This window comes from Clinocottus analis, unplaced genomic scaffold, assembly GCF_023055335.1.
Source record: "Clinocottus analis isolate CAN_PGR_092001 unplaced genomic scaffold, fCliAna1.0.p SCAF_8, whole genome shotgun sequence".
Lineage (NCBI taxonomy): Eukaryota > Metazoa > Chordata > Actinopteri > Perciformes > Cottidae > Clinocottus > Clinocottus analis.
This window is the reverse complement of record NW_027176240.1, coordinates 10,222,296-10,249,615: the sequence shown is the minus strand read 5'-3', so window position 1 is coordinate 10,249,615 and position 27,320 is coordinate 10,222,296. Positions and strand designations below refer to the sequence as shown.

At 42.8% G+C, this 27,320-nt stretch overlaps 2 protein-coding genes across 6 annotated transcripts; one reads left to right on the top strand and one right to left on the bottom strand.

Moving 5' to 3' along the window:
* The first annotated feature begins 887 nt into the window (after positions 1-887).
* Positions 888-19,346, top strand: stox1 (storkhead box 1). 2 transcript variants are annotated; one of them, XM_068568204.1, is made up of 4 exons: positions 888-1,297; positions 14,853-15,005; positions 15,645-18,315; positions 18,998-19,346. In XM_068568204.1, exons 1-4 carry the CDS (start codon positions 967-969, stop codon positions 19,149-19,151), a joined length of 3,309 nt encoding a protein of 1,102 aa, XP_068424305.1. In that variant the 5' UTR covers positions 888-966; the 3' UTR covers positions 19,152-19,346. The 2 variants fall into 2 exon arrangements, with proteins under 2 accessions (XP_068424305.1, XP_068424306.1); XM_068568205.1 differs by lacking the exon at positions 888-1,297 and adding an exon at positions 8,228-8,316.
* Positions 19,347-20,576: 1,230 nt separating this feature from the next.
* Positions 20,577-26,723, bottom strand: si:ch211-198a12.6 (uncharacterized protein LOC563253 homolog). Of its 4 annotated transcripts, none has more exons than XM_068568307.1 (2): positions 26,557-26,723; positions 20,577-24,176 (listed from the first exon to the last, which is right to left on the bottom strand). In XM_068568307.1, exon 2 carries the CDS (start codon positions 24,053-24,055, stop codon positions 22,373-22,375), a length of 1,683 nt encoding a protein of 560 aa, XP_068424408.1. In that variant the 5' UTR covers positions 24,056-24,176; positions 26,557-26,723; the 3' UTR covers positions 20,577-22,372. The 4 variants fall into 4 exon arrangements, with proteins under 4 accessions (XP_068424408.1, XP_068424412.1, XP_068424409.1 ...); XM_068568311.1 differs by lacking the exon at positions 26,557-26,723 and adding an exon at positions 26,090-26,344; XM_068568308.1 differs by lacking the exon at positions 26,557-26,723 and adding an exon at positions 25,345-26,042.
* Positions 26,724-27,320: the final 597 nt, after the last annotated feature.

Genomic DNA, 27,320 nt, shown 5'->3' with positions numbered 1-27,320 from the left:
AGACTCGGCCTGGTACAGTGTCAGTAAAAGTGAGGATTAATGGGGTCGATGTTCTGAGAGCACTGGTTCTCATTTAAGTGGATCAAGAACATTTAGTAAGCACCGTTTTCTCTCTTTTTCATTGTTTCTCACGAGGTCCATTCTCACAACACAAAACAATCATGGGCTCTGGTGAAAAGATGATTGATGTCGCCAGAAGGAGAGTGAAGAAAATAAACGTATTTAGTTAATGAATTCAAAATCCCTCACCCAAAGTTAAGTTCAAGGTTTCAGTCATCTCGGGACTCCTTTGATGGTGATTCATGTATGTCACATTTTCTGTGCAGGAAGTATTTTACAAGCCCTCCATGTTTCTGGTCATAATTTAGACTTTTCCTCTTTACATGGACGCGAGTCGTTGCTGTGTTGCAACTTGCAGGCGACTTTCCTGGATACTTGTATCATTAAATCCATTATTTAGAAACATCCATTTTAGTTTGGGGAGGACTTTATAGGAAATGATGATCAAAGCAATAAGCAAAAAAAACAACAACACAAACACAAAATAAGGACATTTAACAATCAAAACATTGGCGAAACAGCACCTGTCCGGCAGAGTCCAACACACACACACACACACACACGCACGCACACGCACACGCACGCACACACACGCACACGCAAGCACGCACGCACGCCGTTGAGATGGGAGGTCTGGACTACCTGTGTGACCCTGCAGCAGGCTGATGATGCGCGCTCCTCCTCTCTGCGCCGTCACTGGTTTCCCTGGGAGCCGAGAGAAACCAGTCGGACGTCCACTGCGCCCCCGGTTCACTCGCTGCAGGATTCAGACGCTCGCCGGAGGAATTACGCGAAAAAAAACACGGCGTTTAATTGGATTTCGAAAGAGGAAAAACTCTCTGTTGACAAGTGCATTGCCATTTCTGGCATGGTAGCTTCCCTCGGGAGCCGGTAAAGGCGTTAGAGATGTCCCACCAGCCGCGGCTCGTCCAGCTCTCCGCCGCTTCGCTCGCCGTAGTCTTCGGCCCGGACGAGGAGAGTTTGCGCGCCGGCGGAGGGAAATTCAATGCCGACACTGCGAGTGGACAGGATGTTTTTACGGACTTTAAGGCGCAGAATTTGCGCAGTTCCTGGAATAAAAGACTCGTTAAGGCCATAGCTGATGTGCACTTTCAGGGATGGATGGAAAACTTGGTGCTTTTTATTCAAGGGAATGCGAACAACTTGGAGGTGCTGAGAGAAGCGTGGATGCGCAGAGCTCTGAGGTCACCAAAGGGATTTATCATTAAAGCTGTCGGTATGTAACATCAATCCTGTCAATGAACTCTCATCAAAGGTGATATAATATGATCAAACACTGATCCTAATACAACTGTCTGTGCATCTGGAGTCCAGAAAGTTAGCAGAAACGATCCTATCCTAATATAGGCAAAGAGCAGTATCACAGGTGGAAATAAAAACACCAAGGTGAACAGCTTCCTCAGTCATGCAGGAGCATAGTGTGTTTCTTTTTCTTTAAGGGTACACTGTCGAGTCACACAACCAGCAACAGTTGTTTACCACACAGAGAGCACTGTGTGAAAGCCATAAACTTTGAACAACATGGATCTGGCAGGGTTTAACACCTTAAGTTAAGTTCTGGACAATTATGACCCCACTGGGTCACTTGTTTCTTGGATGTTGCCATGTGAGGCGTAACAAAAAATAATTATAGATATTTCTTTTCTTCCTATTTACCTGATCTACCTGGTTTTTTTTTCATTCTTCTCATCGAAAACTCCTTGCAGGCATACTTTAAAAAGACCTAATTTTGCTTCGATAAGCAGTGAAAACCATTGTCAACCCCACAGGTGTTTATCAACTGAGAGATGATATTTCTTAAATCTCTCTCAATGGTCCAATAGGTTTGAGTGGATTGAACGACTAAACAGCTTCCCATTGTTGTCGACACAATGATATAACACTTGTTCACAAAGCTCTGTAGACCATATCATTACTTATAATTGCACCCCTTGTTTGGGCTCTCCTCCTCGTATGTATTTTAAAGCAGCATAGAGCTGCACAGAAACAGCGAATGGAAACATTTTCCAACTCCAAAAATAGTGTTAGAGGGAGGTTTTTCTAAATGTTGGGAGTATAGTTGAGCTGCAGCAGGTTCCCTTTAATTATTGAATCCCAGCAACACACCCATTGTCTCCCCATTTGGTCCAGTTGTCTTTTGCCTCTGTTTCATTGTCTGTCTGGGTTTGAGTATTACTTTGTCTGGTTTTTGCCCTCTACCTGCTGACTTTGTGTCAATACGTCAGCGCTGCCAGATTGAGCGGTGCACGGACAAGTAAAGGGAGGAATGTAATGTAGAGGGGAGGAGGAGACCACACAGAGGGAGACCCGGGAGGGCGTGAAGCGCCAGAGTAGGGGGAGGTGAAGGCCAACATGCCGTGAGACGGTTTTACAAACAAACGCCATATGAGCCCAAGGTGATGCTGAGCTTATTGCAGTGTCAGCACAAAGTTGCACACAGGCATGCATGAGCTCTCAGTCAGATGCAAAGCGGGCGTTGACGCCCCAAAAGACTCCTCGTGTTTGAGCTTCACACCAGATACTTGTAAGCAAACACGTCGGTATGTGGACATGTTACCTCCTACTCCTCCTTAACAAATCCTAAGCCTCACACCGCAGCAATTTGTATGGAAATTAACGCTGGCAGGCTGTCAGAGTCTGCTTTACTGCCTTCTCCCGGAGAATTGGTCAGCAGTGAATCACTGTGCGACTTGCTGCCGACCACCGCTGCTTCTCTGTTACCCAGGATTAATGTCCCTTCGTTTCATGGTCAGTGAGGGACTGTGGAAGTCAGACTCCTAGATTGATATCAGGCATAGACTTGAGGCCTTGACATTGTCCTGATATAAATATGCCAGGAAGAAAACAGAAATGTGGTGAATTATAGGCTACAGTGAATTTCTAACAGCCCTATTTCCTTTCCCAGGTCAGAGTGAGGTTGAGATGTGACTCTACTGACGTGAGGAGGTTTTTTAAAGGGAAGTCAAGAAGCTAGATTAGAAGATGTTTAGCTCAAATGAACCAGATGTAGTTGGTTTTAAATAGAGATATACATTGTTCCTGTCTGGTTATCAGTGCTAATCGCCTGAGTGAAGACAGATTGTTCTTTGGGCTGACTGGCCACCTCCGGGCCTCTGCTTGAGGGGAGAAAACGCAGAAAAGGAGGTGTGACGGAGGGAGGGGATGGTAGTGAGGCTAGGCCGAGGTAAATAGACAGAGTGAGGAGTTAGCATGAACAGGCTTCGATGTTATCCTTGTGGGAATGGGCCCCACTGGTACTGGTGTTGACCTCTCCACTTCAACTCATGGACGTGTTTCTTATTCTTTACACTAAATTATCTCTTCTTCCATTTTACTCCTTTGAACAGCTGTTCGCAGAATGATACCGGCGTTTCACCACAAAGTCAGTTCATCAATGATCAGTAGTTTTCTTCTTGAGTATTCACATCCGATATGTTTACATTTACACGTCAACTTGCTAATACTATAGTGGACAGTGAACCTGTTTGAGCTTACTTGATCGTTCTTTAATTATCAGGATGCGGTATCTTGCAGGTAACGCACAATATGACAAGCTATGAAATTGTGTGTTGGTGTTTTGCCTTAATAAATGCATCTAAATTAAACTTGTCACCACAGTCTAGTGGTGCTGCTGTTTACTCACACAATACATTAGATCCAGCTCACTCCTTCCTTTTTGCTGCTTCCACAGAATAAAAATGCAGACAGAAATAAACCTACAAGGTTGAGTCTGTCAAATCTGTGAAGCTTAATTTGGCTTTATTTTACTAAACTTATCCAGTTAAGATGGTTTACGTGTTGCAATAATCATCCCATTGCCTTATGGGAATTGTTCTATCTTTTGGGAATTGCGCTTGTTCACTATCTTGTTGAAACCAGAGGTTTCATAATGACTGTTAGCTGCTTCTGCATTATTTAGTCCTGCTGTTGTCGCTGGAGCAGGATGAGCTGAAACATTTATATGCAGTCAGCCAGTGGTGTAATGAGGTGTCCTCTATCCTCGTCCATTTAGCCACGTACACTAGCCTCGTTCTCTTTGAACATGGACAAAGTCTTTCACTTTCGCCATGGAAAACACTTTTCCCCCCACTTCCTCTGTGTATTTTAGCAGAACTAAGGCACGACTATGCTGCACTTTTTAAGCAATGTGTTCTTTTTACATGGTATGTTTAATTTAACCTGCCATACTATGGGGTGGTGAAGCATTCCTGAAATGCTTCATTGACTCTTGAGATCATTTCCTCAGTTTGTCAGCTCGAGAGCCTCATTTTTGCTCTTTATTTCTCACTTGAAAGTGTTTTTTTCTATTTTCACACAGGGGGTGTCTTCTTTCATGAGGGTATTTTGTCAAAGTCTCAAACTGCTGCACTAATGGTCATAAATCTTCCAGATGTTACCTTATTAACCATGACACCCCCTTGCCAACTTTAAATGGCCCACCCTGTCCTAACTAAGCAGCACAGGTCAAAGGTTACAACCTCCTTACTAACAAGCCCCTTTGAGGTCAGCAGCTTCAGAGCGTTTGTTAGAAGGCCAACAAACATCAACACAGGATCCAGGTGTTCTCGTCTCCTGTTAGTGGTTTCAGTGGTTCCAAACTTTCTTTGTCTTTTTTCAATATGAACTGGAGGTTACTGAACACTGTGCAGATTATCTAAAAGAGTATATTGGATCGTCAATGTTTAGCTTGCTTCGGTCAATATTTATTCAATATTTGTAAGTATTGAAATTGTTCATGAATGACTTTCAGCTAACTATTTAATCTATTCATTACAACATTTTACCATTGTCAGTCATGTATCCAATACCTTCAGCTAATATAACTTCTTTGAACATCTCTACTTGAAGAAATGACTGAGGAATAGTATACCAACTAGTAATAACATTCAAGTGTTTATTTTCCTTTCCTTTTTTTAATATGGATATATTTTATGAAGTCACAATTTCTATATTCTAATAGAGATAGTTGAACTTTCCCCTGGCAGCTGTCTGAGTGCCCTCTGGGGTACATTACCGTCTGAGCTGCTCTCAATAATAATAATAATAATGGTTAAAGATAATCACTCTCCAGCTCCCTCGACACTAATAGTATGACATTTAAGCTGTTACACAAAATATATGCTGCTGTTTTTCAGGCACAAAATGATGAAGAGTCAGTATTATGACAGCGGTTGGTTCAATCTTTTCCCACAAGGACAGAGGTGAAATGTTCTTGGAAACCATGAACCAAATCTGCTACGATACCCAGCACACTGTTGAGGTCTTTATGTCTATTTTTTGTTGGTTGGTAGATCAAAGAACATCTAATTTAATGTATACTATGATAATAATAATAATAATAATAATACTCTAATTGTATACAGCGCTTTTCTAAATACTCAAAGACGCTTTACATAGGACAGAGACAAACAGAACAAAACAGAAAAATAGAAAGCCAAAGGAGCAAAGGAAACAAAAAAACGTTATAACTATTATGTTATACTGTTATAAAAAATTGACTGGCGATTAATTAAATTGTAACATGAAAGGTTTTGACTTAATGTAATGGAAAGAAAATCAGCCTCTGTGACTTGTGCAACTTTGTTGAAATTTTTTAATTGCTTTTGAAATTACAATGTTGGTATAAGTTAATTATTCTGCAGTGGGATAATACAGCAATCACTCATACTTACTGTGCCTGTGCCAAGAGTACGTATGGCTCTGCATTAATCTAGAAAAACCTTCTATTTCCTGCCCTATGGGGACACCTTGACCTCTATTCTCAGACGTCCGCAGCGCCCACATGTGTGCGTGTGTGCCTCTCGGCACATCATTTGTTAGCTACATCCTTTCCCATCGAGTAGGAAGCTCCCCCCCTCGGTGTGAATCAGGCATATCGGCCTTTTTATCGACCCGGATTTGGGGCTCACCCGTAGCGGTGGTGTGGAGCGACGCCAACAACAACAGTCGAGGAGTTCCTCTGTATCCCTCAGCTTATACACCCTGTCAGCGGCTGCTTGAGTTTCCCTCGTGGGATTTATCATCATTCACTCTCTGGTCAGACAAATGGGTCGACACAGAAGTAAGGCCATGTTGCATTAAATGTGGTATTACTATTACTCTTCAGTTTCCTGACAGGATGTTTTCTTTGCTTCATTTAGCTTTGATGAATGCAGTGATACGCTAGCATAGGGTCTGTGATAGCAAAGTGCTGTGTTATTGTAGTTCAGGAGTGAAATATATGTTCAATGAGCTGCATGCTGACCAGTTGCTGGGCATTAAAAAGCGATGTATCATATGGTGGACACTGGACAGGAGCTCTGCTCTAAATACTGCGATAACAAACACAGGAATCTGCAGCACCTTTAGCTCAGTTAAAGGAGAGGAATTGGATTTCATCTGAGTGTCCTCTGTGAGTGTGTGTGTGTGGGGGGGGGGGGGGGGGGGGCAGGATGTCATTGGGGAAAAGGCACATGGGTGGAGTGGGGTGTAACCTGGTTCTTGAATAAGACGAAACAGGAAAATAGAGGCGCCTGCATATTTCTGTGCTGAGTGAAATGAGCGCTGAGTGAAATGCTCGAGCACAGATTAGTTTGTATCATAAATAAAGTGTAGGAGTGTGCATAATGCATACAATGCAGATGTTAAAAGTTAATCGTGGAGTGAACAAGACGTGGCCTAATATTGAACCCTGGGGAACAACTTTTTCCTACACAGGGACTGAATACAGGTAAATGTTTCATAACCTTATCAGTCAGCGAGATAGTAGAAACCAGCATCACTGAATCAGAGCCAAAACCACTAATCAACATCAGGGAATCATTAACTAAATCGCTTTCTAGTAGAGGATCAGGGAACAGAACAATGTTGTGTTTTTGTTTAGGTATGTTGGAGATGGGAAGATAGTTATCAATGTGACTTGTACTCCCTACTTTGGGCAGTGGGAGAACATGAGCAGCAATCCTTGCCCCTCAATGGAATACATATTATCAATCTCTTTGTTTACTTGAGGTATTAAAATGCTCCTTTGCTTCCTGGTAGAATTTTCAGTTTGACACAATTTATTCGAGTAATACATTGCATTCATGATTTAGCGTTCCTCATTACGGAAATGTATTTAGTTTGAATGCAGTGGTCAGCAGAACATCTGGTTAAATCACAGGCTTTTCTCTTCGTCTTGAATAAAACAGATCATATAGGCACTGAATCTGATGTCTGTGTGTTAACCATAGAATTAAAATGTTTGAAGTCCTCCAGTGTGGTCATGGTTCATTATCTTCTGTAATAAAATCACATTGAAACACATGTTGGTAACAGTCTGCAATAATCTATAACTAACCAATTAAGATCACCCATAACAAAGGATTACGCTCCAAAAAACACTCGGGAGCCCAGAGAGCCCTACTTTAATTTAGCTTTTGAGCTTAAATGAAAACATTTAAAGAAATGAATTCAAAGTTTTGTGTTACAGAGACAGGTTTTTAGACTTAAATTAAAATTAGCTATGTTTGTGTACAAAAATATGAGAAATTAATTTGAATTGCTCTGAATGAACTGTTCAAAATCAGTATATATCAACTGGAAATATGTTTTACCATTAGTCTTCAATCTTTCTGCAAGTCTCCTACCACTAACCTCTGGAGAATCCCTAAAACTGAGCGTCCGCTATTAAGATGAAGTGTTAGGCTCAGCCTCAAAACCCTTAGATCTCAGCTGGACTCTGCTGAGATCTAAGCAAGCTGAGATGAAATCGTTACTCAGGAGTACAAGCACGAGGGGAGAGAACCGACTTGAATATAGTTTCTCTCCAAAAATGTGAAAAACATGGACGTTAAAGAACAAAGAAAAGGTGACGTGGTCCACGTTTGAGGGCTTGGACTCTCCAGACGTCTGGCAGAACCGGCCCTGGCAGACTTTGGGTTCATGTTCATGTCCCGAAAGCAGACGAGGGCCAGATATGTCGGGGTGTGATCCATCAGCTCTGAAAAGGGATGACGTCAAAAGAAAACAAAAGTGTTGTGCTTTAAACCCTGTCTCCTGCACGACCACGCGTTGGCATCTTGTTACACACAGCTCTTTGGACTGTGCTGTAAAATACAAGGCATGTTGCTGGTCTGCCGTTAAACACCTGCTCAGGTGTGTTTCCTCTTTCACAAGAACATGATAACAGGGTTGTTGCACACTAGTTCAGTACCAGGTCCTTTAATTGTTTCAGCATGAGCTGCTATTCAAATTGTTCTCACTGTGAATCAGACGGTAAGAACATTATTTAATGTCATTACAGCTGCAGGGCTGCGGTGAGCAGCTATGTGAGTGTAAATGTTTAAAGCTCTGTGAATGCCGGTTTGTGAAGCTTAGTCACAGCATGTTTATGCTGCCTTGCCAACATACATTAAATGTCAAAGGGTTGGTTTGGCAAAGTGAGACCCAAAGCTCTAGCTGGATTATAGAAACCAGTATTACTCCCGCTGCTGGTTCTTCCTTTTCTTTTGCTTTGTATTGCATGAGGCAGCTCGCTGCCACAGTAAAGGTTTCTATGGTGATGTGAGTCAACACAAAGCGTGTCTGTGTTTCTCCTCATTGCTCAAAGTTTCAGCATGCTCATGAACTCTTTAGTCCCGGTGTTTTGACATCCGGTTCACTTTAGATGTAGCTTTCAAAAGTTAGTGTTCATACCCCGACAACTCGGCCTGTTAGGGGAAATGATGCCGAAGGTTCTCGAGATTGTAGTTAATCTAAACCAACAAAGACATTTTCTCAAACACTGATTGCAAAGAGGGCACAGTCCAAACGCTTCTCTTTTCCTCTCCAATGCTTCACTTAATACTCAAGTACTCTGAGATACTGAACTGCCACTTGGTCAGACAAAATATGTACCTAATGCCTGCACAGCTGAGCCAAAATGCTGGTTTTTATTGTTGTGAATCACTCAATAAGGCTGTAAAATGAGTTTGATCAGTTTTACTGGTTATTGATGTGTTTTTAAGTGGCAGACGTGTTATTTAACATTTATAGGAAAGTGCCGTCCAGTAGTAAAATGGTACTAAAGTTGTTTATTGCAAATATTTCAATATCATGTTGATGGCCATACAATGTTTGTCCAGTCAGTGTGCTCAGAGTGGAAGGACAGGAAAGGGCAGCGTTGTTAGGACTGGGCGAGGTTTGGTTGTTGGGACATTCGGACTGTGATTGCTCTCTGAAGGGATCTTTTCACTCAGTTTATTGGGCCGTTTAACTGCAACGCCCACATCTGTGTCTTCTATGGGAGTGGGAGACACAAACTCGTAAAGCACTTTTAAAAAAGTGTGATGCTCACACACACACACACACACACACACACACACACACACACACACACACACACACACACACACACACAAGAAGGGGAGGGTGGTGTCGCAGAGGCCTGTTAGGCCAAGAAACCTGAAACAAAGCAAAGTGGTCGTGGGACTGGGAGTCACAACATAAATTACAGTTGGCATCTCTTCCCATTACTCTCAATCTGACTGTATGAATGTTTGACATTGTCTCACCAGAGACTTAACTGTAAATTCACTGAAGCGTGTTCCTCACAAGGTTTCAGTCGATGGGAGACGGGGGGGACTTTGCAGTTTGGGCAGGCCTCAAGTTCATGTTGAATGCCATGCAGTGTGTCCTTAATGAGGGAGAGAGAAGATTAGCCTGTTTGCTTTCTGGGGCTTTAAGATTAGACGATACCAGGATGAGATAAGATGGTGTGTGCCTGTGAGTGTGTGTTTCCAGAATGGCCATGGAGTGGGGGATTGTGGCAACAAGTCTAACGTTTCAGTTAGATTTTCACCTGTGATAGCATGGAGGCTTCGCAACCTTCTTGCTTTGCCGTCTGGTCTCCCATCCAGCCGTGAATACCGTTTAAATCCTGTCTGTCACAAAGTGTCGATGCAGGGAATGATCTTCCCCCTCAGAGCAGCAGGGTGCAGCTCATGGAAGCTCTACAGTATGGTCTGTATGGTGTGGTGTGTTAGGGTTTTCTTCCAAGAGACTGGAGGTAATGCAATCACGTATGAAATGGGACTCATGCGGACCGGCTCACAACGGAGCCATGTGAACACATGTGGCATTGATCAGTGTCAGCAGCCAAAGGGATCTCAGTGGGGATCGAAGAGAGAAGGTCTCTGTCAATCATCTCCACAATCTGAGCTGTCAACTTCAGGCATTTTTCATTTGTATCCCCCAGGCAGCAACTTATTCTCACAAGTTCATGGCATTAAAATAATTGCATGTTTTTCAGTCTACATGGAAGAGAAAGCATAGTGTGGGCTTCGCCACTTCATTTTGATGTTTTGGTGAATGCCGTTAAAGTAGAATGTCAGACTTGTTATAGAGTTTCAATACTCTCTTTTAATCAACATTGGCATGAAAAGTATGCATAAAGTCATTGGTTTTCACTGAGATACTTTGGAGTGAAGTTGGAGGCCATGGCCTAACATATGGGACAAAGCATAATACAAACGTATTATTTATACTTTATTCATATGATGATTCAAATATAACAACCCTGAATGGAAAAAAAAGTCTTTGCTTAAACTGTTTTCCTCTCTGAGTTTAACTGCGTGTGATTGTGGGTCACAAGGAATGTCTTTACTGCAGCAGTTTAGTATTGTGCTGCTATAACATTTGGAGATGTGCAAGAAACAATCTGTGCAGCAGAGGCTGAGAAATCCTATCTTTTTGTCCCAAGAGTGGGTTAAGCTCCATAAACACTATATCCTATAATGCAATGTCTTCTTTCTTTACAGTTAGGTTGTGCTCTGCAAGACACTAGTGTGTTTGACGTGCTGTCGACCACGCGTCCCAACTAGGACCGTATTTTGGAATAATGTCGAGAGACAAATACTTTTTTTCATTCATTACATATGTGATGTCAGTTTAAAAGATCATTTTGCAAGTCAAGAAGTGTACAGTATGTTGTTGCATCATTTAGTTTAGTGTGCCGCCTGCCGCTCAGGTACATCTTTTTGTAGCACAATATATGATCCCAACACTAGCTAGCTATGAAACTTAGCTACAGTTATGCGCCTAAATGAAACGTTAACTCACCTGCTTTATCCAGCGACTCCTGGTCATTTTTATCAGCCAGGAAGAAAAAAAAAGACCCGTTGCTCCCATTATACTTCAACAGTTGTATTAGAGACTGACAATTCAAACAGGATAAAAAAAAGTATTTGTTGTTGTTAGCTACCGTACACATTTTTTCCCAAAGAAGATCTCATGCAGGTCCACCCAAGGGGAAGGACTTTGCTTCTCTATGAAGAGGGGAGATATTATATATATATATATATATATATATATATATATATATATATATATATATATATATATATATATATATATATATATATATATATATATATATATTATATAATATCTATTTGGGGATAAAGGTGCATATTCTCCTGGTCTCCTCCAGAGCCACAGAAGATGTTAGTGGGACTAAACATGATGAGTGAACATCTCGTGGAAGGCCCCATATAAAGTTGCTCTTGAACGAGTCTCGTCTCCTGTTCGACTCTCGAGCGGCGCTCCCTCTTCCTTGTGGGCACAGGGTTTAGTTGCCATGGCACCCAGCAGGGTATTCATGCAGTGTGTGACAATGAGTGTGATGTCGGCGGCGCGGTCTTAGATTACAGGGAAACACAGGTCTGCTCCCCCCGGAGAGAAGACAAGTACAGTGGTGGAGCGGTCACGCCTGCTAATGTTAGACTCGCTAAACACTGATTCTCTGCCGGGCCCATCCTCGCATTGTACAAATACACTGCTATTGTACAAATACAATGCTGGAGGTGTATTTTTTTTTCCTTTCTGTCTCATGCCTACATCGTCAGTCTCACTTTAATCATTAATTGAAGAGCATGTGAGGTGCATGCTGTTGCTTTAAACTATTTCTGCTTTTGACTCCACAGAGTATAAGTCACGTTAGCAGGTGTCCCGCTCTGAACCAGGACACAGTCAGAGAGGATAACACTCTGTTTGCCAAAACTGCATCTGTGCAAAGATATCTCGGAAGCCACTTCAGATAGGCGGTGATTACCTAATTGATTCCCTGTGATTAGTTATGTGCCTCCTCTGACCCTATCATGTCCTTGCCGTCTTGACTGTTATTGGTGGTTATAAGCGGTTGCTGTGTGGACAGCCTGCCAGACATTCCTATAGGAAGTGAACAACAATGAGTAGCTAAGTCAGCAGCACTAATTCACTGCCCAGGGAGACTGCCATTGAGATATCCGCTCTGAGGTTTAGTCAGATTAACGTCTTCTTTCAGAGCCGGGGGATACCAGACGGCTTGTTTCTTACAGTCCCACCGTGTGCCATAGGATCAGTTTTACAAAGAATGACCCCCGTCTGTGAGAGTTATGAGCCTAAGTGAGCTCACTGTGCCGATAATTGTTTTTTTACTGACTTTGCTTGACATAGTCCTGACTAAGGATAAAACTTTTTCAAATACACGTTTTGTTCAGAAAGATAATCTTCACAAATTAACACCGCTTTCATGATTGTTGACGTGCAAATGCAATCGGTAAAGTCAAATGCTCACGTTAGCAAAATCTTACTTGTAGAGTATTTACTGACTTATTTTATATGGTCGAACAAAACGTTAAAATCTCAAACTTGTTAAACCACAGATCTTTTTTCAAGACATCTTAACAAAAACCTAAAACAAAGGGGGGAACCTCAAACTCTATTGGGATCTTTTTATTTAATTGTGAAGGTAAAGATTCCAGTATATTTGCTCCTCTTCTCTCCTAATTATATTTATTGTAATTGTCTGTTTGATGTCAAAGAGCTGATAACTGCACATTTAAAACAAATGTTTATTACAGTTAGTCTATTACAGCTACAACCTTTTTATCCTATTTAAATTATGACTTGGTCTTTTATTATGCAGCTCTGATTTGACTATTTTTTGTGAGTCAGTGTGGAAACACTGTGCGTGCCGCACCGAAGTACGCTGTACGTGTTCGGTGTGTATGTGTTCCGTCATGCTTTACCATGGCAGATATTTGATCAGTTGTTTGTTTCTCTTGTCGTGGACATAAGTGGTTCAAGTGTGAGGGTTGTAAATGTTTAGTTTACGTCAAGGGTGAGCTCGGCAGTGTTTTCGTTGAATGCCCTGGGGTTGATGGGAGAATCACTCACAGTCACCCGCTCCACATGTTTAAGCTTAATTCACACGTGGATACACAAAGTGTTGTTGTCAGCACAACTAGAAATTGCACGGGGAAAACAAAAACAAGTTACAACCCCAACTGGCTAAATAGTGGAGTTCAAGTTATGAGTGTTGCATTTGTTTTACTTGTGGTTGCACTAAAGTTGAATTAAATACTCTTGGTGGTAAATAAAATACAGCAGGTGAGGACCTTTTGTGTCTTCTTCCTTCTTTCACCCTGTATGCATCTTAGATTATTTAGGTGTAGCTGATTAACCAAAACCAATTTTCCAGTCCCGTGGGTAAGGTTATGTGCATGCCCCTGTGTCCGCTCTTCATATATGAAGGAAGTTTGTGTTAACCCGACCCAGATGCGAATCATTCATCAGCAAGGGGATCTGGTTTGTTTTGGTGCTTTCATTGAACTCACTTCTCATTAGTAAACATCTCTCATTGTGCTCTGTATGTACTTTGTTTTGTAAAGATTTAGTGTCAGTATTTTTGGAAAATGAATACATTTTCTTAAGGCAAACTGTTCTTTCGTTCTCTTTCACATTATCGCTCAGGGTTTCGTAATGCGTTCCTCGGGATCTCACTGTTGATGCTCAGCAACAAAACCCCATTCACATTCTTATCCTAACATCAACCATATCTAATCTTAACCTAAACACAAACATTTTGACTAAAACTAACCACCTAAAGGCTCATATCTAAGTTATGCCAAAACAAAACCTTCCAGGTTTAGCAGGCCAGTAAAAGCTCCTTTTATCGGACATTTTGCTTCTTTCCTTTCAGTGCACTACTATCTTGACCCTCCTGCTCTCTCTCTCTCTACACACACACACACACACACACACACACACACACACACACACACACACACACACACACACACACACACACACACACACACAAAACATTCGCTTGAAAGAACGGCATGTTGTTTCAATTACGTTTCTCCATGTGTGAAACTCTGGTGATTGTTTTTGATACTGAAATGAAATGTTTCTCAAATGTCTGGTTTTCCTTAAAAACAGCTTTAGTTTTATGATTTGAAAACCTTGTGGCTTCAATAGACTCCAACAGAGGAACCCTATCAGTCTGCAGAATTGGGCAGATTGGTGGGATTCGGAGGATACAAATACAGAATTATTCATACTATTTTTATAGCTAGAAGACAAATGTTTCCAAGACTGCCCGTGCCCATTTTTCCTCTCCTCTCTCACTTTCAGTAACATGTTTATCTAAGGGCACCTTCTAGACGTGTAGGGCCGTATGACATGGGGGGCAGGATATCTGATCTGCCCAGCAGTTAGACCTGTGGTCATTTCTGTGGGAGTAATGGAATTTCGTGGTCAGTCCCAGTCCTGATGGAATTTTCAAAGCAGTCAGGCATGGTTCATATAACTTGCATAAATAGACCACATCGGTCATGATTTAGAAGGTGGTTAGGAGAGGAACGCAACTTCAGTCCTTTGAGTTGTTTTCACTGGCAATAACAAGTCAGAGAGAGACCTCTCAAACCCAGGTGTGTTTGTGTATGTCTCTACTGCAGCAGGCCCACCTGTTTCACTCAACAATCTGCTGGTGTGTGTGTTTCTTTCAGGTGACCTGTCTCCGGTGCAGATGTCCCCTGTCCCCCAGTCCCAGTTCATTCCCTTGGCTGAGGTGTTGTGCTCAGTCATCTCAGATATGAACTCCTCTCAAATCATCGTCAACCAGGAAGCACTTATCAATTACATGAGCAAAGCCCACCCAGGTAATGCATAAAATATCGCCTCAGCTTGCTTGTTCAAGGGATGGTTAGACATTTCGGTGTTCACACTTATATATCTGTCTGTTAGCTTTCGCCATCGACTGGTTCGCTCCGATAAGCGAATAGACTGTAGACAGGGGAGGAGGGTTCAAATATCATCGTCATAACACTGAGCTACAACACATGTGCTGACGCACGATCATAGAACATGAGGGTGATTTATTTCTTTTACTATGGCATCTGCAGGGAGGGTGTAGCCCAGATGTACAATTCTGCAATTATTGAAAAGACTATTTCACGAGTCCTTCGAATAACCCTTTGTAAAACTGCAACTTCTCTATTTTTACAGGATGTATTGTGTTGAATTGTGATCTTAGAGGTGCTCTTTGGATTTTGTCACTATAGGACAGCGCTACGCTAGTTTCCCCATTACCAGTCTTTTTCTCAAACTAAGCTAAACAGCTCCCAGCTGTAGGTTAATAATTAATGGACGGACATGAGAGTGGTATCAATCTTTTTCATCTAACTCTCTGCCAGAAACTGAATTCAGATTTTTCCAAAATGTCAAACTTTTGCTTGATGGTGTGATTAAATCCAATTTGTCTTTTGCCCTTAACACTGTTTTCTCTTTTGATGTCTCAGGGATAACCATCCCGACTCAGGACATTCTCTACAATGCTCTAGGCAATCTGATCAAGGAGCGCAAAATTTACCATACAGGCGAGGGCTACTTCATCGTCACGCCTCAGACCTATTTCATCACCAACACCATGGTCCGGGAGAAGAGCTGGTGGACTTCTGGTTCAGCAGACGACCCCTCCTCCCCTCCTCCCATTACTTACCTGTTGAGCAACGTTGCTTGCGTTGAAAGCACTCAGACGCAGCCGGTGGCTCACTGCAAGTCTTGCAGCTGCTTTAGCCCTCTGCAAACATCCACTAACATCGCCTCCACTGCTGTAACAGCCACCGTCCCCCCCTCCACGGTCCCCGACCAGCATTCTGTCTCTTTCTCCGTAAGTGAATGTACAGGCAAGAGCTTAAAGTGGCCCCGACCGCTAGATCCCAAACCCACCGTGCAGCATCAGTCCACCTCCACAGCTGCAGATTGTCAGGCAAGTGAGATCAGCAAAACTACAGCCACTACTAACGCCACTGGCCGCAAAGAAAAAGACAACAAACCGGGGAGGAAGTTTGGTCTCAGTTTGTTCCGAAGGAATGGAGGTAAGAAGGAGAAGCCAAAGAAGGAGTATGCGTCATTTTCAGCTCAGTTCCCCCCAGAGGAGTGGCCAGTAAGAGATGAGGAAGACATGAACAACTTACCCCGTGACCTGGAGCATGCCATCATCAAACGCATCAACCCTGAGCTGACTGTGGACAACTTGACACGTCACACAGTCTTAATGAAGAAGCTGGAGGAGAGGAGGGAAAAAGGGGTGGATAGAGTGTTGGACAAGGGTCTGGATAAAGATGATAAGGGTGTAGACAAGGGAATGTCTACTGAGATCCTCGCTAAACCAAGGCATCATCACTCCTCTAAGGCAGGGAAAAGATCTGCTCAGAAGGCCTCTCGCAGCAAAAGGAGGGCCCATTCCTCGAGAGAGAAGCAGAAGGAAAAGGAGAAAGACAAGATTAAGAGTAAGGCTCACATATGTGCGGATGATTATCCAGAGGGGGAGGATTTGATCCCTTCTCGGCTCAGAGTGGAAATCCCTGTTGATGAACAAGATCAAGTGGAAGAAGGTGGAGCTGTTGAGGGGAAATCTCTTTATAAGAAACGCATTGAAAACCCGTTCCAGGCTCATCAAATCAAAGAAGCTGAGCCAATTATTCCTCACACTATAAACAAGGAGCATAAAAGGCGAGAGGTGAAAGAGGGAAAGGTTTCGGGGCTAGGGAGGAAGGATCAAATGTCTCACCGCTCCAAATCGTGGGACCCCCATCGGGCCAAAGGGATCCCAGCAGATGGAGAGCATGCAGGTAAATCCCGTACATCTGAGGACAGGTACAACTGTGTACATAAGAGGGACCTTACTGCTGATCATTTGCTCCAAGCAGACATAAACATCAACAGTGAGCTGCCCCTGGACTACATCGCAGCCTACCCACAGAGCAGTACGCTTCGGATAGACGACAAGATCCGACATCAGAGGGAGGGAAACAGCAAGGAGAGCTGGGAGAGAGAAGGCGAAAATGGGCATTTTAAGGAGGCAGAATACAACGGTTTACCAGACCACAACCAAACTGCAGATGACAGTCCCTCTAATATCCAACAATACTCCAATAATAATGTCATCCTTCCTTCCCATTCTTATGAGACCGTCATAAACCACTCTTATGACCCAACTCTGCCATGGGCCAAGCCCTCTATTCAGCAAAAACACTACCTCAGACTCTCCAACCCCCAACGGTGTGATACTCAGAGGCCAGAGCTCTCTTCACACCAGCAGGCCGGTGAAACAACAGCCACCCAGGAACAACGGGACATAAGACCCGGCACTATTAGTAAAGGAGAACAGGGGACCATGAGCCAGGGAGAAAGGCCAGAACTGATAGCTGACAGCCCTCCCTCAACAGCAGACACTGACGGCTTCATAGAAGACGACTATCGTCTCTATCAGAGAGCAGAAGTGCTGGAGGACGAGGATGCCTGCAGCTCTTTGTGTCTGAATGAGGAGGAGATCACTGACGCTGCGAATGCATACCGTACGGGTGTAGCGGACTACCGTGGTCACCATCTGGTTTACCATGACCATGAATCTGATTTGCAATATACGGGCCCCCGCCATCACTATTATAACTCCAACTTTCACCAGCCACAAGTCACTTCCATACGAGAGTCAAGAGAGAGCACTGTCGCAGGTCTCACGCCCTCACCAACCCAGAGGGAAGCCTCCCTCAGCCCCACCAGACCTGGAGAGACCGGCTCGAGACTCCATCATCGGCGTCAGAGAACCAGAAGTGAATCCTGCCCCAGACAGGGGGACAGACGCCATGAGGTCAACCCTGATGTGGATTGTCCTGAACCACCTGAAGTTGCAGACGGCAGCATCTTTGATTACTGCCAGACCAGCGAGATAGATTCAGACACAGAGACTGTCCGCAAATCGGCTGATGAGGGCGACGGTGAATCTGCTCACTGGGCAGCTGAGGTGGAGGTGGTGCAGGCGGATGAGCATGAAGAGACTGGTGCTCCTCAGACCCAGAGGGGCGTGCTGAGCATGCCCAGTGGAGCCAGAGGGTCAGAGATTGGGGAAGCGGTGGAAATAGGAGAGAACCAGAGCATCACAGGGGACAGTGGTATAGATTCTCCTCGGTGAGTGCCTCTCTTTAAAGTTGTTCACATTAGCTGCAATACGATACTGTGATATTGTGTTTCCACTTCATTATGGCTTACTTTTAGACCAGGGGTATCTTTTCAAAGCCATTGAACTTCCTGAAAGTTAGACAGGTAACACAGACTGAGACTGATGAAAAGGTCTTATGAAGAGAAAAAAGGTCCTAATACTGCAGTCTAGATCTACATTCTCTTCAGGCCTGTGTTTTTATCCATTTTCACACCTTAAGCTCTGGTCTTATCTCTGCGACTGTGAGCCCATACCAGACTCAATCCCACAGCATTCTGGAGGACTTTTAGAGACAAGCAAAATAAACACTGTACTGAGGTTAGTTAACCTCTGGGTTACATGTCTGTGATTGGCCTTACTCCCAATTTGTGTTTTTTCCTTTAAAGTAAGCTGAACAAACACCTTGTAGCCAATTATAGCATCCAGTATTTGGACAGCAGGTAGTCATTTTGATAATTATGTGTAATTGCTGTGCAGCACTTAAATTCTCGTCTTATAATCAAAGAGGAAGAAAAGACTTCTTTTCTGACACTGAACTCGCTGTACCCCCTGATGTGTGTGTGGACAGATGGAGAGCATGAACACATCACCTAATTCAAACAGCATATTTATAGAAGATATCCACCTCATGCCCTCTTTTCCTCCCTACAGGACGCATGTCAGTCTGGCCTCCAGTAACACTGTCATTCTTGAGGGTCTCAAGAGAAGAGGCTTTTTACAAAACTTGGAGAAACTGCATTCAAAGAGCAGCACCATTCGGCCGCAGAGCGCACTGCTCCAGCTAACTCCCGTCATGAACGTATAGCAGGCTGCCGAAGCGTTCTGCAGCAGCGGACAGATCTCGTCACAGAGCTCAGTGGGAAAAGGCAAAAAGCTTGAGCTGGACTCTCCAGTCCTATGCAACTGCATGGTCAGAAAACATATCCAATAAGGAAGGTTCGCAGTTCGTTGCCGGGCTCCATATATTGATCACCATTAAAACAGGGGTCTGTGTACAGATGTACAGTTATATATATGTGTGTATGTATGTATGTATATATATATATATATATATATATATATATATATATATATATATATATATATATATATATATATATATATATATATATATATATATATATATCTTTTTGTAAATAATATAAAATACACTATGATTTATCTATTCACTGACTTTATTGTGTATGTATTGTTAAATGCATGGTGTATTGGTAGCATCTTTTTGTGATGTAAATATACAGTTTTCCTTCTCTACATGCCTCATTAGTTAAAATGTTCATAGCAACAATAGTGTCTCCTAGAGTTTCCTTTTTTGTCTTGTCATATAGCAATTATCACAAATAAAATTGTATGTCCACTCAGGTTTTCTTTCGTGTCATATTATGGCTCCCTATGAAACATTTAATATCAACAGAAGAGTAGTTAGTATCTGCTACAAATTAAGCAAAACAATTAAGTTCATACGGTGGCCGTGAGAGTATAGTTGTCACCACAATATTACTTTTATGAAATGTTTTAATTTACTTTAATTACATCCCTGAATATAACTGCCAGTATCATTCAAATACTTATATTGCTAAAGCTTAACCCAGTTTAGTAACTGTGTAGAAAAACTTTTAATTAATGAATTAAATATACATAATTGGTCGGTGGAAGATCCTTGGACAATTGCATCAGCTTAAAGAAAACATGGTAAGTGCTATCTGTAGTGTAAATATCAGTGACGTAACCCAGAAATGTATTTGCACCAGGCGGGCTGAGAAGTGCTTAATGGTGAAGGTTACAGCAACGATTAAGGAATGTAAACTAGTGTAGTATGTAGGTGTGAAATGTTTCCTAGCATTGGTTATGGTTTTACAGATAGATCAAATTACACCAGTAACATGGCTGCTCCGACCACATGTGTATTGTTGAAATTCCAGTTTGAAGAAGGATATGAGTCCTATAAAACGTGACATAAAGCACTCCAGGGCATTAGTGGCTGCCCAACATCTGGACTTTCCCCATTGAATTGATGTAACTGGTAATTTGAGATGGTAGAGTGACACCATGTGGATACATTTAGGAAGTGCATTCATTATTTTATTGCTTATTCAGTAAAATAAATGACTTGAAAGTAAACTAGCTTAAGTTAAATCTAATTGCACATTATTCACTGCCATGTGTAAGACCGTACATTTTTAGCTGTGAGCTTGAGTGCGTCTCCCATTTAAAAACAATACTCCATTGATTAAATGCGACAAGAGAGTCAACAACCTTTATTTATCCATATATGTGCCACTCAGAAATTGGGTAGAGGTGTTACAGGATTTGCCCTTAAGAGAACCCTATATGGATAATTTACAATTTTTCTCTACAATGAGGCCATTGACAAAAATGAAGGGGAAAAATAAAGACAATATGGTCGTAACAGTGTAAACACATTGTAATAATATACATGAAAGCAAAAAAGCAATAGGTATCAGTGACAAATTAAAATGTAGGGTAGGTTAGTATGAATAACAAATAACTCCTGAAAACCCTGAAAACTTCTCAAATAACAGCTCGGCATACATTTCTACATAGCATGCAATAAGGCACCTATCTAACACAAGGAAGAGACCTATGCTACAGTTTGAAGCACAATTGTTAACAAAAAGGAAAAGAAAAATATTGCTCACTGTAATGTTCACTCCCATAAAAACTGTATATCTTTCATTCCCTTTCATATAACCCAAGCCATATCTAAAAAAATACATGTTTGTAAAAGATATTTTACACAGAACAGTAAATAGAGCGCAATCCATTGGAATTCAGAAAAAAACTTCACCGCCTTGTAAAAGTGAGTTCCTCATTTAGTCTTTCAGTATACACAAACTTATTTTTTTAGAGATCAGAATTGTGATAAGTTTGCAGACCAGAAAGAGTAAGAGTCATCTATAGTCTCTACATAAGTCATTTAATTAGTCTCCAAAGGTATAAACAAAGCGATGTTGCATTTCGTGTACATTTGGTGCATGGGGTACAGAGGAAACTGCACGGTAAATAATTAGGACACAGGTCATGTTGTAATATGCTACCCAGTAGGTTTTTATTTTCTATTATGCATTTCCTAATGGCTAAATTGCATGTTGTAATATAATCAGGGTGTTAGCCAGTATTGCTCTCTGTACAGTCGATGCAGCAGTGTTGCTAACCCATCGTAGACATACAAGAAAACAACCGTATAAATATACAAGATGGCTCATGTCTGATGGAGCCCAAATTCAAGAACAAGCTGCATGAGAACACCTGCAACATATTTTTCTCCAACACTTAAAACAAATTAAAGTCATAAAAGGAAAAAAAAAAAAGTGGAGACAAAGTGAATCTTACTATCAAAAATGTAATCTTTTGGAACAGCACACTAGTCACCTATACATATATATAAAAGAAAAATCAATAAGTATATACATTGGATTTTTGACGTTATCTTCACATGGGTTATGTGGGTGAAAAAGAAATAATTAAATTGAGACAAGTTCTTGTTCATCAATTGTGTTGGCCTTAGATGAAGTTGCATCTGAAAAGAAATCAGTGCACCTGAATATACATAAACTCAATTATTTTATCAAAAAGACTAATTAGGGGGCGAAGCATATTTTCCATAAGTAACAATTTTTAGATCACCAAATCACATTTCTTCTTTTATTAAAAGTGTTCAAAAGAGGTCCTGGCGCAAGTGAAGCACAATCACAAACAAGAGTAGAAGCTCCATCACAATCTATCATACCCTCTTTATATTGATCAAGTCCCAGCTTCAGCTCTGAATTACAGGTTACATGGTCTTTCCTCCTTTAAAGAATTGTTACCGTCCATTTTTTCTTCAACTGCTCCACTTTAACGTGGTAATGTGCTGACCTGACCACTGTCGTCTATAGAAGCTGAACTGATGTTTGATGTGACATGAGAATGTCAATGATGGGACCATTGTTAGAACAAAAACTGGGGGAAGCAGGGTTACTTTTTCGCTTGCATGGGACAGCATTTTAGGGTGGGAAAGGTGATTCACTGGTCTACATGGATCCTGTGATGTCTGGAGAGGGAAGATGAATGGTTAAAGCCTTTTCCACACTGGGAGCACCTGTATGGTTTTTCAACGGACAGGCTGCGCTGTTGTTTTGGGAAGGCATTGTTGGGGAATCCCTTCCCTGTGGGCATGGGGCTGTACTGCTGCGGTGGTGGCTGTGGCGGTTGAGGCTGCTGCTGTTGTTGCTGCTGTTGCTGCTGCTGCTGCTGCTTATTCTCCAAATGGACCCTCTGGTGCCGAGCAAGGGAGGAGGAGTGATTGAATCTTTTGCCACAGTGAGCGCAGGTGTAACTCTTTCCCTCTGAGTGGACTCTTTGGTGCCGGGACAGGGAAGAGGAATGATTGAAGCCCTTATCACAATGGTGGCACATGTAGGGCTTGTCTCCCTGCTGGTGCACCCTCTGCTTTGGGGGAGTGCCGTAGGACAAGGTTTTCCCAGGCTGAGGTGGAGAAAAAACTGGATTCTGCAGATGGGTCTTGTGGTGGCGTGAGAGAGAAGAGGAGTGATTGAAGCCCTTGTTGCAATGTCTGCAGGTGTAGGGCTTCCCTCCGGCATGGACTTGCTGATGCTTCTTCAGATGGCGTTTACGGACAAAACTCTTCCTGCACATGTTGCATTTGTATGGCTTCTCACCCGAGTGGATCCTCTGGTGCTCTCTCAGAGTGGCAGCAGCTGCAAAACACTTTCCACATTGTGCACATCGATGGGGTTTGTCTCCAAGCACAACCGCAGCGTGGGTCTTCTGGTGTTGCTTCAGGTTTGAAGTTGTGGCGAAGCCTTTGCCACACTGGCCACATGTATATGGCTTCTCACGCGCATGAACCTCTTGGTGCTTTTTCAGATGCCTTCTGCGGACGAAGCTCTTTCTACACTGGGTGCACTTGTAAGGCTTGTCTTCTGAATGCATCTTCATGTGCTCTCTCAGGGTGATCGCAGCTGCAAAGCTCTTACCGCACTCTGAGCATCTGTGGGGCTTGTCTGGCAAATGAATCATCTGATGAGACTTGAGACTGAAGGCATCAATGACATCTTTGCCCATAATCTCAACTCCAGGGGGAACATAGGGCTTTTCTTTCATGTGAATCTTCATGTGTTGTTTGAGGCTGGCCTCTACAGCAAAGCTCTCACCACAGTGGACACATATGTAAGGATTGAGGTCCTTATGGATCTCAAAGTGTTGGTGAAGATCGGCTATGCTGCCAAAAATCTCCCCACACTCGTTGCACTGCAGGCCATGGGCTTCGTGTATGATGACACCATTCTCAGACTCCACTGTCAACTCACCACCATGGTCAGACTCTACTTTCACCACATGCTCGCCTTCCGTCTTGAGCAGCACCTCTCCCAGCAGAGTCTCGTTTCCTGAAGTCTTGATTTCGGCAGCTGTGAAACAATGCATCTCACCATGTTCAACCTTAATGTAATCATGGTCTGTCTCAGCTACAATTGCTTCCACACAGGCTACCGCTCCGAGGTCTGACCCCAGTCCCTGGATCTTTAAGTCTGAGCCGTGGATCTCTAGTTCTAATCCACGCTTTTCTTCTGTCATGATCTCGGTTTCTGCTCCATAATGAAGGTCGACATGGCTGTGGGCTATGACACACTCCGACCCAAGTGTGTCAAGGCCGGGTGTGTCACATTCAGTCTCTGACTCGGCCATGAGCACACACTCCAACCCCACGACCTCCGTTTTTCTGCCGGACGATGACACAAAAAGGAATCGGGGGTATAGATCTTCGTTTTGGTCAGTGTCGCGCTGGTGCTGTTGTCAGTGAGCAGACCTGCAAAAGAGTAGAAAAAAGAACAACTATTACTACATATCTAGTAAGGTTTTTACCGGTCAATTTCTTACTGTTCCCGTTTCACAGAACTATTCCTGAAAAGAGTTTGTTCAACTGTGAATAAGTGAGAATAATTTGTTACTAATAAACAAATAATCTTGATCATTTCACAAGTTACAATTGTTGTTAACAAGAAGAGAACCCAACAATGTTGCATTTACATGTGAAGTAGCATTGCTGTTAAATTGTTTCTAAAAACAAAAATCTCAGAAAAGCTCAGTGCTTAGGGAAAATTGTGACTGAATTTAAAATATGTGTTTTGACTTAATTGTGACTGCAAAAACCTCAGGTTTTAAATTTTGAAACTTGTGGCATTACGATCATTATCTCTGTATAAATGAATTATCCTCTTATGATGACACAAATACAGGGATAATTTTGCTTGTATGCAACAGAAGTTTGCCCGTCTGTCCAAGCCAGACCTCCATAGAGACAAAATGGCAAGGGGATAGAGGGTGTTGGTGATCACAAGTATGACAATAGGATTACCTAAATATTAGATGAGTACTCTGTGCTATTGCTTATCCAGTGGGCGATGTGCATTTAATCCAACACTTCTCAGCGTGTTGCGTTATCCAAAGAACTAATTTAGTCCGACTGATCGTAGATTATCACATGCATTTCCCTTATCTCATAATTGGCAAGCTTAATTTAAAATAACGTTACTACTTGGCAAATTAAGTCAGGTTGGTCGCGCTAAAAACAAGCTACTCTTGCTTAAAATTGATCAGCAATCAAAAGTGGCCCACATCACGAATTCAGACTTAATCCGCCTTGCAAAACCTGAACGACCGACACATTTGGTTTGTCTCCGTTTGCTTTTCATTACTATTCGACGGACTGAAACTTGCAAAGGCATCTAAACAGCAACACTGTGTTATTAAACAGTGCACCGTTGGTCGCTAGCCCACAATAACAGCTACAAATAGCCAACAAATAGCCTCCATAGCCGCTAGTTAGCTGGCTATGGTCGAGGGGGAACTGGTTAACGACACAACAGCTTTGTTAGCTGCTAATGTGTTCGCAATTTAGCCAGCTAACTAGCTTCATAGCAAAAACAACATACGAGTAATTGCTGAAGCGACTAAAAGCGCAGCAAAATACTTACATTAAAATATTAATCTGGATGCGTACGCCTGTGCTGTTTATGACACAACTACCAAGGCGGAACTCGTCCCTGTGTGAGTGTTAACAGGCCATCTTGTTGTGCCACACCAGCACTCTCAGCTAGCCAAGATTACATGCTCGCCTAAGATGGCTGCCGCTAGCTAGTTAGCCGAGTTAGCTTCCGCCCTACATAACACACTAAGAGTTTCGAGTCAGACACACGACCTGGCGCCAACCATGTACACGGGAACACAGAGATGCAACTAGCTAATCGTTTGATACGCGTTGATGATGAATATCGTCTAGTATGCTTACGGTGAGTGGATTAGCAGGCTACGAGCCGTAAGACCCACCAGGAGTTGGCTAGCTGAAACAAAGATGGCTAACCGAGCGGGCGGTGGACGCGGAGCGAAAAGCCCGGGAAAGGACGCGGTTTATTCACACGGGGGCTAAGTGAAAAGCACACACCCCATAGCTAACTGACACAGAAACTCAATGAGAAGACGAAAGACGACAAGACGGGTCGTTGCTCCTGCTGAGGAGACTCAGTGAACAGCGGCTGTAAACCCGAAGACCTCCTCTACTGCGACAAACCGCACACACGACTTCAATGGCGGCCCTGCTGCCGTTAGCGGCTACCGAGACAGTCCTAGCGTGCTGGCTACATAGCCGTGACTGCAAGCTAACGAGCCGGCTAATCCTGTCTGCTAGCTCGGCTACACGCTGCCCTCCAGTTTAATACTGACGTTAGTCTGGAGATGTTAAAACAGTAGAGCGGAAGCTTCGCCCATCCGACCATGTTGAGCTTTGGTTCGCATTGCAAAGAAATTGGGCTCCGGTGGCAAAAAAGACGTCCGGAACGACTCTATAACGAAGAAGTCCCTAAATAATCTGGATACGATACAAAGATGAAATAGTTTCTGGTCCCACAGCTCGTCTGCTCTTCTCTCAGAACAAAATGTTTCAACCAATGCGAGTCGAGGCCTGTATTTTTTCACCACAAAGTTCGGTACTGTCACAACTGGAGACACACAATAAACAAACACGTATGATGACGACCACCGTAATTAAGCAACAAGATTATATTCTGTCAAACAGAGCATCTCCTCTTATATCAACGACAGCGTCAGTTGGATTTAAGCAATGCATAATCGCCACGAGTATGGATCATGCCGATATTAAAGGGTATTAAAGTACGCGCGTTTACACCCACCTTCTGCACTTTTGCCGTTTGATTGCTGAAGAGAGAGAAAAAGAGAATCGCCGAGGTGCTTCAAACTCTGTGCGAGAAGGGCTTTAGCAAGCTGTTGTGAGGCTCGTCAAACTGCTGTGTGCGTCTTCCTCTCTATGCCTGTGTGTGTTGCTGGCGCCACAGCTCATCTGGCGCCAACGCTGGACGACCGACGCACTTTAGCTAAAGCAGCTATTGTCATTTCAACAGAGCCAGCAGACCACTATCTCCCCCTACCGCCCCGGAGCCAGACAGGACCGCCTCCCCTCCCCTCCTCACGCAGAAGAAGCGCGCGTTCACTCGGTTCAGAGGTGGAAGAAGTACCGAGTAAAACTGAGCAATACCACAGGGTAGAAATACTATTTTATCAGTGCTGCATTCAAAATGTCTGACGAGTAAAAGTATTAGCATCAATATATAGTAAAAGTAAACGTCATCATACAGCATGGCTCATTTCAGAATGATGTATATTAATGTGCATAACCTCAATGTTAAGTACATAATATACATTTTGAAACAAACCATTTCTCATGATAAGTACTTTTACTTTCGATAGGCTTACACTTAGTGTATTTCGTTGACAATATCTCTTTGATATATTAATGGGACTTTGAACACATGTTACAACCCTCTTCTACCACGGGGCTACTGCTGACAGAAACCATGCAAATCCAAATTTGAATGCTTTAGAAAATAGTCTGCATGAACAGTTGACCTGTAGAAACACTTGAGACAGAGTGTAGTGT